General features: G+C 36.4%; 1 protein-coding gene and 1 pseudogene across 50 annotated transcripts in view; both read right to left on the bottom strand.

The window, feature by feature from the left end:
* The window catches only part of LOC136854603 (uncharacterized), a 671,913-nt gene that overhangs the window by 69,961 nt on the left and 582,203 nt on the right, over positions 1 to 19,749 (bottom strand). For 22 of the 50 annotated variants that reach the window (XM_067131080.1, XM_067131113.1, XM_067131090.1 and 19 more), the window contains one exon: positions 10,530 to 10,640. The exons of 15 other annotated variants lie outside the window; for them this stretch is intronic. In XM_067131080.1, coding sequence (XP_066987181.1) covers positions 10,530 to 10,640 — 111 coding nt within the window. The remainder of the gene's footprint in view (positions 1 to 10,529; positions 10,641 to 19,749) is intronic. 13 more of the 50 variants (XM_067131082.1, XM_067131100.1, XM_067131085.1 and 10 more) reach the window with 1 other exon arrangement.
* On the bottom strand, positions 16,048 to 16,166 carry LOC136854694 (5S ribosomal RNA; annotated as a pseudogene).

The following is a 19,749-nucleotide window of genomic DNA, read 5'->3' as shown; positions in this document are numbered from 1 at the left end:
TTACTCTGTTTTCTTTGGTTTCTAAATACAAAAAAGAATGTGCCTGGGTGTATGCAAAATACACATCTTTGAAGGTGGCTACTCCTATTCTTTTAGTCCTTTTCTCTGGCTCACAAGCATACTATTTGTGGAAATCTTCTCAGAAAGTTGATGGCTTTTGCGTTGTTCCAAGGGTGTATGCCTGCAAGTTCGAAGGCAAATAATTTTCAAACCTTGGCTGTTAGAAATTTGAAGAATGAGACAACAAAATTTTATGGAACTTTGAAGGTAAGCTCATCAAATGAGTTTCTTGAGATAATTAACCTTTGGATGAAAATTACCATTTGGTGCCTAATAAACTGCCTCAACTCTGAGATGATTTCTCTCAAAGGATCCCGCTAACATGATAACAGTAAAATAAGAGTGTCTGCCAGTTTAACTGCTTCATATTCAGTTACAAACTTGAGAGGCCTTGAAAGGGGTATGCTCTAAAATCCTTACTTAAAATGAGCACACATTTATATGATTAATGGAATCACTCGGCTATGAATTTTATAAAACAAGTCCTTCTACATAATCCTCCTTCAGAGGCCAATTTCCTTTAAAAAACTAAACAGTATCCAACTGAATTTAAAACAAAATAGCATATTTAGAGACTTCACCAAAGTAAGGCTAATGGCACTAACCCTTTTTTTCATAAAGGTGGCTAACAGTAAACCAACTACTGTACTGTACAGTATCAAGGAAAAAAGTCTAATATACAAATTCAGCCACATGCTCCCTATGGCTAGAACATGAATTCAAGAGAAAATGTTAAACAAAAGGTATTACCAAATTCATTATATAAATGCATACATTTAGCAAATACAAATCAGTGTGCACATATTTAAGTATACATTAAAAACAAACTGCATTCTAGGCAGATCATATTTACAAGCATTCAATGGTTACACAATTCTCATAAGATTAAGCAAAAATTAAAAACTGTACCACTGAAGGTTATGCATAATTGTGGATGTAATATACATATAAACAACTGTACAGTATATCAAGACATAAAAAAAAATTATATGACACAAGCACTTCTAAAAGTAGGCTTTCAATCTGGTGAAGTTATGTTCCATTACCTGATAAAGCTTGTACCTCTCTATTCAGCAAACATAAGGGCAATGGCAAACAAAATGGATGGGATTCCAAAAAGCTGTGACTACAGACTATTATGATATGATCAGAGTGTATTACAAATACAGAAGTGGCAGACAGATGTAGTGTCCAGAGGCTAGGAAACAGACTAAGATCTCAAAGTCAGATATGGGTTGGGCATGTGATGAAAAAGGATGAGTAACAGTTTTCCCAACAGGAAAAACCTTAAATACAGAATTAACAGGATATTACAAGTCATTATAATCTGATCCAATGAGAACACACCAAGATTTCTGCAAGTAACATCCCTCAGGTAAAATTTGGCAAAAATCAAGGGCACCTCCAAGTACCCACTGGCAAAATAGCTGACAATTCCAGACTGAATCTGAAGGCAAGTGAGAATCAAATCATTCATACATTGCAGGCTCCCTTCTATCACTCACCATATTTTAAACAATTTCTAGTTACATTACATACAGCAAACTACCAAGGCTAAATCCAACATTGCTAAGAGTAAAAACTGCCTAAAATCTTTATGGAACCAATAAGAAGTCTCAGTACAAGAGCAACTAACACTTTTCAGCTAAATGTGCTTGATCGCCACCACCCTACAAAATTACTCTTTTTAGTATAAATGGCTATGGTTACCACCATAACACCAAAAGTACAAGCACTGATGACAACGAGATAACAATGCAATTCTTATCAGCAATATCCCTAAGGTCACTGCAGGAGCTAACTTAGATTCAGTGAATTCTTAATTCTCCTCTGGGAGAAGAACCCCTTGTGAAAACTTACAATATGCTTCAAAATAAAAAGACCCCTGTGTGGAATAAAAATATTTGAAGATGATGAACAGATAAGCATTTTCAAGGACTGAGGATCATAAACTGTCAAAGAAAACTCCTAAATGCTACCCTCCACAGTTCCACAACTGACAATAAAAAGAATCTTATAAATATCATACGGGTATATAGAAAAAAATCTTCCAATACTTTCGTCTAAGGGATGCATTATCACCTAAAATCAAAAAAGAACAAACTGTTATCCTTATTTGACCCTACAACTATCAGACACCTTAAAGAAACCCTAACAATGATGCCAAAGATAGGATACCTGGGGTATCAACAATGTAAACTGTAAATGTATTCAGGGTAAGAAAATATTACAGTATTGAATACAAGGCCTTCAATACCAGGGGAAATAGATTCCTACATTTGAGGAACCCAGCAAATTAGCCTTTCAACAAAATTTGATAAAAAATGTTGCTTTACAGGAATACATACTTCCCACTAACTCTTCGTTTTCAGTTAATCCAAAGTAAAGCAATTACCACTAAGTAATAAAATACTGGACACTTAATCTGCTAGTTGCTACAGGCAGCACATTAAATATTTATTCAATGATGATTTCAATTAGTTTAATAATCAATACCATAGGCAGACAACAATCAAGTGCTTATGGTTTAATTGTGTTCAGTTTCATTGTAACTTACAAAAATTACTTTAATATGAATGACAATTTTCTAATAAATATTTAATATCACATGAATGTTTAAATGTTACAGTAATATATATACATATAATATACATATATATATAAATAAATATATAAATATATATATATATATATATATATATATATATATATATATATATATATATATATATATATATATAAATATATATATATATAATATATGAAATATGTTTATTTGAAAGTGTACTATTTCAAGACATAAACAAATGTTATATAACAAAAAAGTTAATACAAAATACTTCATTATAGCTATGGCAAAAATTGATTAATGTATACACTGTACTCTATTAAAACAGGTTTTGATGTAGGAGAAACCTATTTTTGGTAGTCGCTGTTGAGTCCTCAAGGAGTTACCTTCCATGGTCTACCAGAGCTCCATGGTGACTAAACTAATATCAAAGAATTCTCCTCTAGTTGGTCTTTTTGGCCAGGTATTGTGTCGTAATGATTAACATTATAACACGTGATGGGGTATATAATGGACTCGAAAATAAGAGGGCACTTTCCCTCATCTTCAGCAAAGCTGAACCCAGTTTTTCCAACGTCAAAAGAACCTGCAAGAAAGAGAAGTGACTATTACGCATGCGCGTCCGCCCTCGTTTACAACCGGCCCGTTAATAGACCAAGGAGCCATCATTCTCTGTTGGTCAATGCAGGATGGTCCCTTACCCAAATCCCTTGCCTTTTCATCAGGGAAGTGGGAGGGTTTCTGAGGATTCAACAGCAACTACTGTATCAAAAATAGGTTTTTCCTACGTCAAAACCTGTTTTTTGATAGCGTAGTCGCTTGTTTCATCTTCAAGGAGCTTAAAAAGAAATTGACAGGTGACGATAAAAGCTTAAGCTCTCACTTTTTAATCCCAACACCCCAAAGGAAATAACATTTCTGGTCTGAGGTCAAGCCACAGATTTCAAGTCCCATTCTTTATTCCAAATACTCTTCAGGTTTTAGTACTAAGGAACAAGACACTATACACGAACTTATGTTTTAGGATTTAATTCTGCAGTGGCTTACCTAAGCATCCTGGGTTTGGTTGCAGTACTGTCACCCCTCTCCCCCCAACAGTTAGCATACTCACTGTCATTAAGACCCCTGGTTTTCTGCCTTAGCACCTAGGGGTTACGACTAACCATGCCACCTACTGATACACAGTGTAGTCAAATTTGTTCGAGCACGGGGCAATAATTTAACTGATGACCACCCTGTACATTCAGAGACTTTTTCAAAAGAGACATTTCTGAAGAAGGCCAATGACATACTTACTTTCCCAACATCATGTGATCTAGGAAAGGAGTGTGGATTTGCCTTTTTAATGAGAAACACTACAATCATTCTCAGCCCTTGCAGGGAGAGTGGTTAGTTTGTGCTAGGGTGCAGGAAAATAGGACTTTCTGGGATGTTTGCCATGACTTCTAGGTAAACCTTAAGTGCTTGAACTGGGCATAATGTCTTGTCTGCTAAATTGAGTTTTCTTATTAATTTGGATTTCCTTTTTAAAGGATCCTTATTCTTGACCAGAAATGATGGGCCAGGGGACAATAATAATAATTGATGGTCAGCTATTTGCATGATGCATCGTCCCCATCTAAGAGAGCCCAGTTCACTAATGTAAGCTCCCGAGGCTAATGCAATCAAGAAGATCGCCTTTTGTAGCATGTGCATTGTGGTTGTATTGGGTCCGCTGAATTGAGGGGTTGACAGAAGTCTAAGCACCTTGTTCAGGGACCAAGTAATTGGAAACCTTTTGGGAGTGGGCCTTTGTAGAGCAAAGACTGCAGAAGGGAAGTGACAACTTCTATACTGGAGTCATTCCCAAATCCATAAAGCAAGGGTTCCGTTAATGCAGCCTTGTATGCCATGACTGTTTAACCACAAAGCATTTGTCTTCAGAAGGGTGTATAAGAAAAATAAAAAGTGTTTCTATAGAAATCTCAACTGGGATCCCAGTATGGATATGATCTAACCATATCTTCTATACGGACTGGCATTGCTGGATAGACGATGTCCGTAATTTTTGCACTAGGTACCTAGCAATGTTGGGTGAGTAATTATCATGACATATATTTTTTAAAAATCTATACATGAAGGTCTCGGCTCAGAAAGGAGGATGCATAAACAACTTTCCCTCTTACTGTCTGGGATTGGACAGCAGATGATAGTGGAATTGATCTTTTGGTCTGTTGTTGAAGTAATAGGAACCAATGCCTGTTTGGCCAATTTGGGGCTATTAAGCAAACTGTTCCTTTGAAGGTCAGAAGTCTGCTCAAAACCTTCAAAATCTGGGACAATGGAGGAAAAAGATATTGTCCTCCCCTTGTTCCAATCTTTAGGAAGGCATCTCTTGCTGTTGCTTGACTGTCCAGGTTCAGAGACATATACAGTATTAGGAGTTTGTGATTCCAGTATGTGGTGAGCAGGTCCACTTCTGGTTGTGGAAGCATGCTGGATATTGTTTGAAAAGAGTGGTTGTCCAACATCCACTCTGTTGAGGCTGTTGTTTTCCTTGATAGAGAGTCTGCTATTACAATGAGACCCCCTGTGAGGTGGATTGCAGACATGTGCCACTTCCTCGATTGCGCCATCTGAAGAATGGCTAGCATTACCATATTGAGAGGAGGTGAACATGATCCCAACCTCCTGATGTACAGTAAATCCCCTTTTCTTTCGCGGGGATGCGACTACACTCCCTTGAATTTTTAAAACCCTCTAAATACACTTAGAGCTTCCTATTTTGATAGTTTAAACACAAGAAAAACCCTCTACAAATGCTTATACCTGAGTAATTTAATAGTTTTATCACAAAAAGTGCATTTAGTCATGAAAATATGAAAATACAGTAATTAGTGAATATTTCTCAGTGAAAAATACCACAAATGGGCGAATTTTCCGTGAATAATGGGTAGATACGTTTCACAGAAATCCGCGAACATGTGAGTTCGTGAATCATGAGAACGTGAATACGGGGGGGTTTACTGTAGGATATTGTAGTTATGTTGTCTCTCTCTTCTGGAGGTTTGAGTTTTTTGAGAGACAAAAAGACAGCCATCAGCTCCAGGAAATTGATATAAAAATTTCTGAGTAGCTGATCACCTCCCTGCCACCTGATGATCCTCCCATTGTCCTCCCTACCTGTCACTCATACAGCCAGAGGAGTCAGGGTGACCTGCTTCGCCAGAGATTCCTTCCGGATCCAAGGCTGAAGTATCTCCCCAACTGTTTTAATCATTTGATGAGGTTGGTCTCGCATCTTTTTTCTTGCATGCGATAGCCAGAATTTGCTCACATTTTTAGTTGCAATCTAAGTATTGGATCTATTGCTGATGAGAACTGCAGCAGGCCCATCATACGTTCTGACTGCCATCTGAAAACTCTGGGCTGAGCAAGGAACCTTTTGAAGACTTGCCTTATTCTGTTTTGAGTATGATGGGGAGAGACAACAGGCCATGAAGAGTATCCCAACACAGTCCCAGCCACTGAAAGTGTCTGCTGGGCATGAGGCAAGATGTTTTCAAATTTATTATAAAACCTTTTGACTGTACTGTAGTCTGCTGACCATTGCTCTTAGGTTTTTCAAGCACTCTTTAGTTGTGGGGCCCCAGATCTTTTTGTTTGTTCTTGAACGAATATCATTGCTAACTTTGTAAAATATTCTTTAGGCAATGTTTAGCCCAAAGGGCATGACTTTGATTCTGTATGTATCTTTTCCTATCCGGAACCTTAGGAAGGGGCGGAAGGGAACAGCTATAGGGGTGTGCCAATATGCATATTTCAGATCTATATATAGAAACTGTCTAAGTCCCTTTTGGAATGATTCAATGTACTTAGTCAACGGTAATTATCTGAAACTTTAGGCAAACAATGTGCTTGTTCAATGTTGATTGGTTGAGGATCACTCTTCTTTTGGAGGAATTCACTGTCTGTGATGTCGTCAAAGCCGACCCCCAACCAGTATAATTCCTCTTGGTATCTGCATCCTCCTCTGCCTTTGCCTTTGATAGACATTCCAGGTGTTATTTTTCCTTTTTCCCCCGTAGGATGGTTTTTGGACCTTGTGAAAAAGGATGTCCTTGCTGTTGTTGTTGTCCCTTTGTAGGGAATTGTCCCTTCTGACCACCTACCTGTTTTTTGAGGAAAACTTTTGGGGATGACTGAAGGCTTATATGATTTTTTATCAAAGTGAGCCTTTTTCAGGGTTGGGTAAAGGGAAATTTTGGGTTCCTTGTTTCCTGAATTTCCCTTTCCTCAGAAGAGTGTACACTGTACAGTTCTGTTGATGGGCATGCTTGTTGAATTGAGCCACAACAGACTCCCCAAACAGGTCCTTACAGAAGAGGGTAGAATGTAATAATGCAGTGACATTGGAGAGTGATTTGATGGAACTCTCCAATGCTTCCATTCGCACTTTTATGCGCCATTCTAGGAAGTCACAGAGTGCTTCCCATCGGGTTCTCATAAAACTTTTAGCTTCAACAGCAAAAATTATCCTGGGATCTTCTGGGAGCCTTTAGGTGGCAGCTTCCAGCAAGGTGGTAGAGGTTATAATACTAGCATAAAATTCTGACGAGGCTGTCCCCTCCAAGTCTTCTCATAGGGGTCCATAACTACTGAGTAGCTATATCTAAAGGGAGCTTTTTCCTTTCAAAAGGGAGTTGCAGCATTGCCCATTCCTTAGTGGGATTTCCCAAAACTGGGATGACTGTGGCAGATGGTTTTAATTCTGCCACTGTCTCTTGTTTTTAGTTAATACAAATTCTGAAAATCCATCTTCACATAATTAATAATTTTGAAAGTGAATGGACAGAACAGCTACTTGGTGAGCAACTTGGGTCTTATTCAAAAAGGATGTAGAGATCCACATTTTGTTGACCTGGTAAAGGGTGATTTGTCCATTCCTTGGTGGAATTTCCCGAAACTGGGATGACCGTGGCAGATGATTTTAATTCTGCCATTGTCTCTTGGAATTAGAGATCCATTTTTCACTGACCTGGTAAAGGACGATTTCTACAGCTTTTAATGCTATAGGCACAGGTAAGAAAACAGCTTCTGTTAGTGGTTTCTCAATGTCTGGTGAAGATGGTACCAGGTGCCATTCTGCATTAGGGAATGCTGCCGTTTGTAAATTCTACATGTACAACTTTGATCATAGTTTTCTCTCATTAATTACATACTTGCGATTGGGAGAGAAAATGCACACTGAGGCGTCTCGCCCAGGATTATCAGTATCATCAGGGGTGAGTACTGGAACCCCTATTATGTTTTGATCAGAAGATCTGTATTCCGAACTGGCCCTTTTGTTGTTTCCAGTCGGAATTCTAACATCAGACCTTGTTTGGGCAGCATTTGTATCTACACTTACTTTTCGGTTACAGGATGTAGTACTTTTACACTTTGGGGCATACATGACTGACTTACTTTCCTTTTCAGGATCATGCTCCACATCCCTTATATAATGCTGTTCTGTGGCAAGGGCATCTTTGATGGTGCTCAATTTCCTTACAGAACTGATCAAATGCCGCAAACTGCGTGTCCCTTTTGGGGGAGTTGTCATGCCATTCAGACTAACTGCTATGAACTAATTGTTTAACTAACCCAAACTACTGGAGTTCAGAGGTCTGGTTAAACAAATCATTTATAACTAAACCAACTATATAGTTTAGGGTAATGCTTCTAGTATAATGTATGTTAAGCTAAGAATAGAGGATTTCTTGGAAGGTTCTTGCTCAACCTATTCTAGGTTTATTTACAACTTAAAGATATATACTATACAGAAAATAATTCTCTTATAATATGGTTTTCTGTTGTATGTGGCCGAGACTACCCTTTTTTATCTGATATTCAGGCATCGCTGTTTTAGGCTAATTGTAAGATATTCCTTAAAAAGGGGTTCCTACTTAATCTGGTTAGGCTACTGCCTGTTCTAGGTTTATATCACCTTTAAGGATCTAGGCTACATAAGACCCTACTAGCATGTAGCCTTACAGATATGCTACCAAGTCGTAAAAAAAAACTAGGTTATTTTATTGAGCCTAGGATACTGTTTATATATAATCCTAGGCTTATTTATTCTTTCTTAACCTAGTATAGGGTATTGCCTAATCCAGATTTTTAGATCACTCTGAAATGTATAGGCTAGGCTATATGAAAACAGAAAACTTACTATGTAACCTTATAGTTAGTCTACTATTTTTTGTCTAACCCAGGTTGTTGTTTATATCCAATCCTAGGCTATTTGGTCTACTATATAAAAAAATAGTAATATAGTCAGGCTATAACTTACTCTAATCTGGATTATAAAATTATTTAATTTGCACTTAAGTGTATGGGTTACATAAAACACAATTAGCCTACCTTAGTATGTAGCCTTAAGGCTACGTTACCATCTCATTCAGCACAGACTACTATTTCAGCTAGTCCTAATTACTATTTCATTTAGTCCTAGGTTACATGGTCTAGGCTAACAAGTAAAAAGTTATCACTTAACTTGATATAAGGTAATGCCTAGGCTAGTCTTGGATTATCTAGCCCATGCTTAAGTGCACAGGCTTATATAAAATTGGAAAAATTTATACTAACATGTAGCCTTATTGTTAGACTATTGATTTATTTTGCCAAGATATTGTTATCTGATTCTAGGGTCCTCGGTCTAAGCTAGGCCACTTAGGAAATGTAATCCAAGGACATAGGCTACAGACAACATCCACTATTAATCCAGTCTAAATTATTCTCACTTAACTGCCTAGATTATTGTAGGCATCATATAATCTGAAAGGATTTTCTATATTAATAATAAGTTGTGGAACATTTCTTTTAGTTAAAACATTTAGTTAGAATTTAAAACAATTTTTGCTTTATGAAACTAGGTAGCAATCCACACATTACGAAACTAGGTAGGCTAGCAATCAACGAGCCGGGTTCCTGCTTTAACACACAATTTATCAATTCCAAAAGTTTAAAGCTAAAGCTTTTAACTGGAAGTTAATATTAAGCACTTATCTTGCTATTTTTGATGTTTCCATGATCCTCGATAATGAAAACGGAGAAAAAAATCAATTTTTTTCAGAGCACTCTAAACGACCTGAACTGTTCACTATAGACCAAACAGAGATAATGGCTCCTTGGTCTTTTAAGGGCTCGGTTGTAAACAAGAGGGCGTATGTGCATGCACAATAGTCACTTCTCTTTCTTGCAGGTTCTTATGACGTTGGAAAAACTGGGTTCAGCTTCACTGAAGATAAGGGAAAGTGCCCTCTTATCTTTGAGTCTATTATATACTCTATCACATGTTATAATGTTAACCATTACGGCACAATACCTGGCCAAAAACACCAACTACAAGAGAATTCTTTGATATTGGTTTGGTCACCATGGAGCTCTGGTAGACCATGGAAGGTAACGCGTTGAGGGTGAAACAAGTAACTACGCTGTCAAAAAACTACATATTCCAAGGACAGTAGTGTAAACACAAAATATTCAAAATACTTATTATAGTAAAAATACTGTCCCAACCAATTCACTCTGTATTTCCCCTTTACTCTAATTTACAGCAAGTTGAATCGCTGTAGCACTGATATCTTTCAAAAGCACATACTGTACCATGCTGAGTCAATGGTTCCAATCCATTACACAGTACAGAAAAGCAGAGATGAATAGTATTGTTACTACTGACACATGCAAAAGAAATTTTTAAAAAATAGCATAGTTAGATTTAATGTAAATGGACAAGCTCATAAGTGAAGAACAGTACAAGCACTACAGCCAATTACAGTATTCAGTAACAGCCATCATATATAGCCATGTTTAAATGGATTACGAGAGTTCTTTCTTTTCCAATCACATCTACTGCAACACAAAAATTACCATCTCCTACCTTCCTCTCAACTGTGTTTGCCTTGTCGCCCTCTGATGCTCCGTTGTCAGAAGTTTCCGTGTCCGATATCTCTGGGTCGAACGTGCAGAGACTGGGTTTGCGAGGAGGCTGCTAAACAGGCAAGGGGGGATGCGAGCATATGAGCAGTGCAAGTGGGAAGTGGGCGTCACAATAATAACACCAATGGGAAAGGCATGTGTAAACAAATATGCAAAATTGGACTAGTATATACAGTACATGTTTGATGGATGGGGATCCTCTACGGTGGAAGTTAGCTTATGTATACAAGGTAATTACCAGTACAAAAAAAATAATAAATTTTTTTACCTAAGCAGCTTACCCACTTTTCTTTTAATCCATGATCCCATGATAAAATTAAAAACAAAGTAATTTGAAAGCATCTTTTACATAAATAATTAACCTTATTCTATTCAAACTGAGACACACGTTCACAATCTTCTGAACATTTGTTTTATCAGATAATAAACTAAAACACTTTTAACAATGTATAACTTCCCTTTTATTCAGTTCATGAACAAAATTATAAGCAGATCATTATTGAACAGGAAATATACAGTACTCTGATGGGAAAAATACAAAAAATCTGAATTGCTAACCAAAAGAAATAACTTTCTGGTCATGCTTTATCATCAACATTAATAATGCTTTTACCTTCAAATTTCCATTTACGAGCTTAGATGCACAGTATTCTATAATAAGTTCTCTACATAGAGAGGGTAGATTGGAAAATTCTTTGGGGGAATATAATTATCAGAACTGATCTGTGCATGGGCCTTAATGCAAGGGTCAAAGATAAATAGTGGTAATGATATAAAAAATAAATATACTATAAAAAATAACATGATCAAATAATACAATTAAAGAAAAACAGTAAAGTATTTGTGAGAGTTCAGTATTTCCTGTAATCTGTGACAGGAATGATCAAATACTGTACAGTACTGTCCATATGATAGTAAGAACAGTTAAGTAAAATCAAAAGAAAATGCATTATTAAATATTTTAGTTAATTATTATTTACACATTTTTCAGTTAGTGATAGTATCCTATTTCAGATAAGAATGTTGAAGAGTCTTAAAAGAAGGAAATGATGTTTAAACGAGAATAATTCCTAAACTAATACTCTCAATACACTGAAAATAATTTTGCAATGTATGAGCAAGTTCTCTCAAAGTGAGAATAACACAAATTTAGATATGCATTGTCCTTTGCATTATTCATACGAAATTAACTAAGTCATGATGATTTAAGAAAAAACTGATAAAATTATTTAAGGGCCCCCATACCCATGTGCTCCACTTTCTTTTGTTTGAGTGACAATTTAGGAAAAACTTATACAAACATTTATTGCCACCTGCCCCCAGTCTGCAGGATATGTCCATTTTTTCTGCTTGCTACTGTTTATGGATTTTTCTGGATGAAGTTCCATCTGGCATATCTTACACCCTCTATTACCCATTAAATCTTATTCATTTAGGGTATAAAAATCCCTTTCTATTTATATCATAAAGTCCTAACCATTTCTTGTGACACTATCCGATACTTTGGATAAAAGTGGTTTTTTAAATCAACCCTACACCTCTCCTGCAACATCCACAAGGCCACTTTCCTGACTTTTTTTGTCCTTTGCTCCCTTTCCAGACACGAGAAGCTTTGTCTTCCTTGATTAGTAGCATTTCTGGGGCCCGTCTCCTCTGCTCCCTTAAATTTTCAACTATTATTATGATAAACAATAAAGGACTCATGTGGGTGGTCCTAGATAGGCATCAACATTCATCTGCAGTTGTTCTAAAATGCCCACCATTGACTCTGAACTTGAATTTTATGTTACAGCGGAGTAACATAACTCGTTAAACAAGTCTTTCCAGTACCCTTTGCTTAAGTAATGCTCATCTAATTGTTTTTATAATTACATATCTACAATCACAATCCTGTCAGGATGGCTGACATAAAACTTAACTGTTCTTCCAATGTAACCAGGCACTTCGTTACTTACATTTTCGCTATTATCTACATAGAAAAATGTCTCCATGGTCAGCATTACACTTTGTGTAGCTCTGCCAGGCTCATCATAGATTCAACTGAAATGTTACATAAGTATGAGCCATTTCACAAAGGAATACAGTAAGTACTTAGTTTCTTGCACAATAAAAATGGGGGGAATAGCTCAGAACAGTCAAATATCACTTGCCAGCAATAAATTATGCTTTTGATAACTGACATTCTTCTGAAACTGATGAGGATTAAATGAATTTGGAAAAAATGAAGACAAGGAGGACTTCAGAGGTAAAGCTGATAATAGCTTAAATCAGCTGAAACCCATTTTCCAAGTTGTATATTGCATCTGTGGAAATTTAGACCTCTAAATGCGTTGCATGATCAGGGAAGAGATTAGGGAGCACTAACATATTCTTGAAATATTTCAGGAGTTATCAAAAGTCAAAAGTAAGAGCTGGATAACTGATCAAGATGAAGATATTTTATTCAACCCTCTGAAGGAGAGGAGGAAAGGTGGTCCCCATGAACATGGAAACAGAATTCCATGAAAAAACAATAAATGCATCCTTTAAAATGGGATGATACGCCACAGAAGGATGGATCTGAAGAACACACAATATCTTACAAGCAGAATTTGCCAGCCCATGCTGCGAGTGTGAGTCTGTTTTCGTGTAAGAAACACTGGTGAGCTAACCACCATTACTGGTTACTCAAAATGGCAGTGGACAAAAACGTGATAAAGAATTTACTTACTCATGATAGCCACCATCAAGTTTTGTCAATCCTAGTCAGAAAATGTTGATGATACCTTCTTATCATGGTGGCTATATAACAAGAATGCATTTAACAACAACAAAGCACTGTGTCGATGTGTTTGTAAAAAAAAATGACTCTTGTGGAAGCAAACTCTTATTTGACATCAAACCTCCAAGTATAACCTTAATCCTTGGATCCATCACATAAAAATATTACTTCCTATACAAGATATATTAGTAGTCTGAAGTGTTCATCTTTGATGATGTAGAAATTACAGTAGAGTAAATCCTAAATAAAATCTTGGAAGAGGCCGAGGCTAGGTCATTTCATAAAAATTGGTCATTAGATGGGAAAGTTTGTTATATGGTAAATTTGATCTAATGTCACCCCATCTAACACAATTGTATCACACTGCATTCTACCTTAAACTTGCTTGCATTGCACTAATTAGTAATAATTAGGAACAAATAAAAACGGTTAATTACCGTAAACTAATATCAATGAACACTGCTGCTGAGAAATTGGGTCTTATGTTCATTTATGTGTATTGGAGATGGTAGCATAAACCATGCCTTAAGCAGCCCAAAGAATCAACACACACAGCAAAAATGAAGAGGGGTCTCCTTAGTCTACAGATTTCAAAGATGTCAGCAGCAAGTAGGAAATAAGGATACAAGCCAAAGCATTCACCAAAACATTGTTTTCTGCTTCAGAGGTTTCTGCAGTTCATAGCTTGATATGTCATAACTGTTACATCAGTTACCAAGATTCTCATGTGTAATTATTCTGTTGCTCAAGTAATTTGTACTCACTTATCAATAAGTAACTCAGTCATGCAATTAGCAAAAATCCTACTGCATCATCTTTGAGAATGACATGCTTCCAATGAAACCTCCCAAATAAATTAAAATTGCCATCAGGCCAAATGGCAAAATTCATGTGAAGATAATAAAAATGAAAAAGGTGAAGCATATAATCGAAATACACTATACAAGTGTCACAAGCACAAATACTTATGAACCCCCTGTCAGCTTTTTTTCTCCCAAAACCCCATATCCTTCAACCTTTCAACAAAAAAAATCTACTATTTCCTTTAAAGTACAATCTCATTTTTTAAAATTTCCTTTTAGCCTCAACTAAATAAGAGCATGGCATTGCCTATCTCACTGAACTCGTCAATAAAATGAAGTTAGCTACCACCTGATCTGCTTCTGGAAGAAACAACTACAGCAACCCAGCATGTTAGACTTGAGGAATACTTTGAATTGAAATAAATTTCAACTATGAAAAATCTCTTTGAACATTTTTTTAATAGACAAAAACACCATCTTACAGTACAAGAAATTTCCTTGAAGAATGGCATATTTGCTTTACTATGCCAAAGGCCAGAAATGGAACTACCTTTATGCCCCAAAATGCTTGCTTTTTGGGCATAAAGGTAGTTCTTAGACCACTGAAAGATGACAAATTTAACTAATTTGTATTTTTCCTAACATACAAACCCAAAAGTCTTTACATGTGGGATTAACTTTCAGCACAAGCTGGAGCCAGCCGTTTAACTAAAAAACAAGGGGGTTATTGGCAGTTGGCTACCAAAGGTAGGGGAGGAAGCCCAACCATCCAGTTGGTGCACATTCACTTTACCTTTTGGCCAAGGTAGCAGAATGAGGGGTGGCTAGAGGTGGGCCACTTATGTAAAGACCTCATGTTTGTATGTTAGGAAAAATACAAATTAATTACAAAATTTATCATTTGTTCTTACATGTATACAAACCCTTGGTCTTTACATATGGGAGACTTCATGGTGGGAGGATTCTGGGCAAATCTCTGAACTGACTGGTAGTTTGCCTCACCTGGGGCCTCTCTTCCTGGTCATGTAAGAGGAAGAAGGAGACCCATGCCTTTGATCTGTTGAATGTGTATGATGTTCAACTGCCAGAGTTCTAGGCCTTTCGAATTAATGTGATGCAGCATCACTGATTCAAAGAAAGGATTGGATGAACCCATATTGTCTGGGGTAATAAAGATGAAGACAGCCAACAGGTTTGTTCATTGTCAGTGCATCTATTAATCCAAATTGAGGCTAGATTATAGACAGGATACTTAGTCATCTAGAACACCTGTATGCATGCCTGTCCATCACGTGACAGGTTGCTAACTGTCCCTCGGCCCACTGGGAGAGGAAGGGTATAAAAGAGAAAGGTAGGAGGCCAGTCCCACTCACATCCTCTCTTTTGCAGCTGTACACCTCTGGCGAGATGCCACCTGTCCCTCAAGGGGAGCTGGGTGACCTACATGACTGCTGCGCAGCCACAACAGAATCCAAGGAAAAAGAGTCCAAGGATCTATGGGCAACATCCTGAAGGTAAAAAGGAGGTGAATGTGGTCTGTCGTGACCACATTCCCATCCTTAGTGCCTGTCCAACAGGTTCTAGCTGAATGTGAGGGGTAGACCAATGCCCCTGACCTTAAGAAATCTCACCCGGAATGAACTGTTGTCCACCATGTCAGCTGTGGAGTACACCCCTGTTTGATCATTAAACGAAGTAATAAGAAATGATGCTCTTGGACACCACTTCTTGGCTGAACCAGAACTAAAACAAGCCGTTGGCACCCAGTATTGTAGGTCAAGTCCCTATAGATTCGGAACGATCATACAGTATTGATTACTTGAGGATTCAGACAGAACAGCGGAATCACACAAGCCTTAAGACTTGTACCATGGGTGCGAAAGACAGCTCATAGACACCAACAGCATCTGGTGTTCCCAGACAGTCACCTATCCAAGTACTGACCAGACCCAGGGTTGCTAAACTTCGCTGATCAGACGAGAAGCAGTGCTTTCAATGTGGTATGGTCGTCAGCATGTTACTTTCAATGTGGTATGGTCGTTGGCATTTTAGTGTTTAAGAGCAATTTACAATACTAAATTGTACTGAATCTTCTTTTACTTTGTGACATCACAAAAGAAAGCTTATAATAAAAGAAGGGAGTTGAGTTTTATGATGACTTGGAATTAACCTCAAAAATGACTAACAGCAGCTTGCAAACAGTGCCTTTTCTGACTGCATATGTACTGGTCTTATTGTTAATAAACTCCTCTACAGGCATCTCTAGGGCTCACACATGCCTGCGGTTAGCTAATCATGCTCTTGGCAGTTAAGTTTTAAGCTGTGTTATTATCTTTGAGCCCACAGTATTAGTGAACTGATAAATATCAGAAATCTAGGTTTGTCTGCATGTGAAATAAACATTCAAAGGACAAATTTAAAGTTCCTAATTAGTAAAAAAAAAATATTTAAAAGACCTAACACACACGGTCATTTACTTATTTCTTTTTCAAAGTAGTCAGAAAAGAAACAATACCCTTGTCCCTCCATCAACTGTGACATTTACTAGAAAACATAACAAAAAAAAACATAACACTGGGCATCATGATATAAAAATACATGGATAAGCTGCTCAGACCTGAAATTTTAATACACTATTCAAATCAATATTCAAAATTCAAAGAAATTCTCCTAATGAAAATGATAAAAAATTTTCAAACTCTACTTGTGCAATGTCAAAAGGATTTAGCCATCTTTTGGGAAGAAGACAGTAGAGGTGAAAACAACTCTTATACTGTAACAATAGGTTGGTGTGTTAGGAATGGGTTTATAGCAGCAAATTAGCTAGTATGATATAGCCAGCTACAACAACAAAAAATGTACAGAATTAGTATTCCATTGATGAATAATAATGGGATATATTGTTGAACACCAATTTGTTAACACATACATAAGATCAAATGAACCATCAAAGGAGAAGAGTCATTCTAGTTATGTTTTATATTAGAATTTTTTGCTTGTTTTTCATATTAGTTCAAGAAAAAAGGAGGTAAATCTTCCACAGAATGTGGTCCAAGTCAGCATATTTATTTACGAGTTAACAGTCTACCCTGAACAAAAGGTGCGAGTATTATCCTCATGAACATAAATCACTACCCCGGAGGTGTGGCAATGCTTCACAGGCTCAACTAAAATTGTACCTTGCTAGTCTTTACTAGCAAACAATACCATGATAATGAAAAGAGCAATAACTGTAAACCACATTAGAGCAAACTAATTTTTTAGTTTAAACAGTGGGATGAAAACAAATGACAATTTACAAACACCTTAAAAAGCTAATTAACTTTGCATTCATTTAAATCCACATGTCTGATTTGCAAAGTCTTGAATAAGTTGAAACTATAACCTAAACTTTGACCATTTACAGTCTCAAAATAATGGTCCATGCAGAAACTTGTATGTACTACTAATTTCATACTAATTCCAGTGTCTTTTCACACAATAGAGCATTAATCTATTGTTAAGGTGCAAAAAAGCAAAGATATGAACACTTTTTCTCATGAAAGATTTGCTAGGAAAATTAAAGTTACTCAAAATTTCAAGTCAATAATTTGTAATACCTTATCTATTAGGGGTAAGCTAGGGGTTATGATTAGTAAAAACATCTTTAAAAACATCTCAGAAGAAGCAATTACTTAAATATCACTGATGGCAGTTGAATGCAAAACGGTAAAATAAAAAAGGACAGATTATTATCTTGAGTTTGCTAGTAATTAGGAAAACACAATGTTTCCAGTTTGTTCAACTGGAGGTTTGTCTTCATGTAAGTTTGTCTTCACGACAAAATCTAAGAGGGTGAACTGCACGCGCAGATTCCCTAGAGATCATAAAATAGGTAAAATTGATTTTCACAAGCATTCGTATTCCCCTGCTCAACTAACTTATGAGACAGCATATGGAAAAAATCAGCCGGTGGCTTTTCTGCTATCAACTCAGACAAGTCCCAGTACCTAATGCTATATGTACCTAATCTAGTAATATAAATATTGCAAAACATCACATTAAAATGCAGTCTGTATTATACTATCACTCACTGTTCTGGCAAATTTGGTTCCATGATAATTGCATATGATATCTCAAATACACCAATTAAACTATTGCTACTTAACATGCATAACTGATTTTTGTAACCTCATTTTAAGTCATACAAATCATGCTATTCCTTCTGATAAAAAATCTACAAAATTAAATTCACCTCAGAACTATCTTTATACAATAACATCATATGAAAACAACACCAAATCCTACATTAAACATGATTTCATACCTATTTATCCTACTGATCAAATCATAACTCATAATTCATATCCACTAGCTATTAAATGACTGAAATATGCTGTTTATCTAGCAGTCTGCAATTACCTATAATTTCTAAACTGGGCACATTTTTTGCACAGTTAAAAACTGACAGCTTTTATGACATCTACTGTAATCTAATACCGAAGGACCAACATGCAGTCCATGAAGTTCACCTATAGCGTGCAAATTCTTATCCTCAATAATAGTGATGTCAACTGTCCATAAGATACTTCAAACTGTCCTAACAGAGGAAGCATAAAATTTGAATTAACACCAATAAAACAATTTGTAAGATATGCAAGACATTCCATAAAAACTATGTTGAAAGTAACCATTAACAACTTGAAGGCTTTAGTAAATATCTAACTGCATCCAGTTATAAACAATAGTAACTACTTTAAAATCCTGATGCATACCCTAAACTTTTGTTAGATAATGTGATAACTGAACACACAATCTGCTAAAGCATATACAGTACATAAAAGATAAAAAAAAAAAGGATGCCAACATACATCTCCAAGGTAGTGATGTAGTAGTGAAATATAAAATTTTTCATGATAAATTTAAAAACCAGTTTAAATATGTTCAGGCTAGTGAGAACATTAACATGCTAACTAAATACTGTATAAGCATCTACAATACAAGGATTCAAGTCACACACAACTACTATGAGTAAAATACTACATCAAACTACTGCACTGAACTTGAGACTTGTCAAAGGAGTAAGAAAGACTGGAACAGGCAAAAGAGTTGCAGTGTAATTTGATATCATAGATTTTGCTTCATCAGTCTTAAAAGCACTTGAAATTTTGCTAAGAATGCTCAAGCTTATGCTTGGGGGTAAAATAAGCAGACTCTACAATACCAAATCACTCTGTACGAAATAAAAAAGTGTGTCAATAAAATGGAATCTACTAAGAAACTGACTACATGCATTTTCATTGTTATACGTCATAAGATAACACTGAAAAAGTGCAATGTGTGCATATCAGACATCAGAGTGCATGTGATTAGGCAGTCTACAACAGTTTCACAATAATATGACTCTGGGCTTACAGATTACATACACATCAGTATGTATATCAGCTATTTACATGGATATATACATACCAATATGCAGTTCAATTTTTACTGTACATACAATGACCACAATTACTTTACAACTACTATGCCTATTGCATTATCAAATATAAATCCTCCACTAGATGAAGTATTATTTTGCTTTCTGGATGATTTTCAGTAACCTCCTCAGACAAGAT

Source organism: Macrobrachium rosenbergii, chromosome 29 (assembly GCF_040412425.1).
Source record: "Macrobrachium rosenbergii isolate ZJJX-2024 chromosome 29, ASM4041242v1, whole genome shotgun sequence".
NCBI lineage: Eukaryota > Metazoa > Arthropoda > Malacostraca > Decapoda > Palaemonidae > Macrobrachium > Macrobrachium rosenbergii.
Note: the sequence above shows the minus strand (reverse complement) of the source record. Positions and strands in the feature narration are given on the sequence as shown.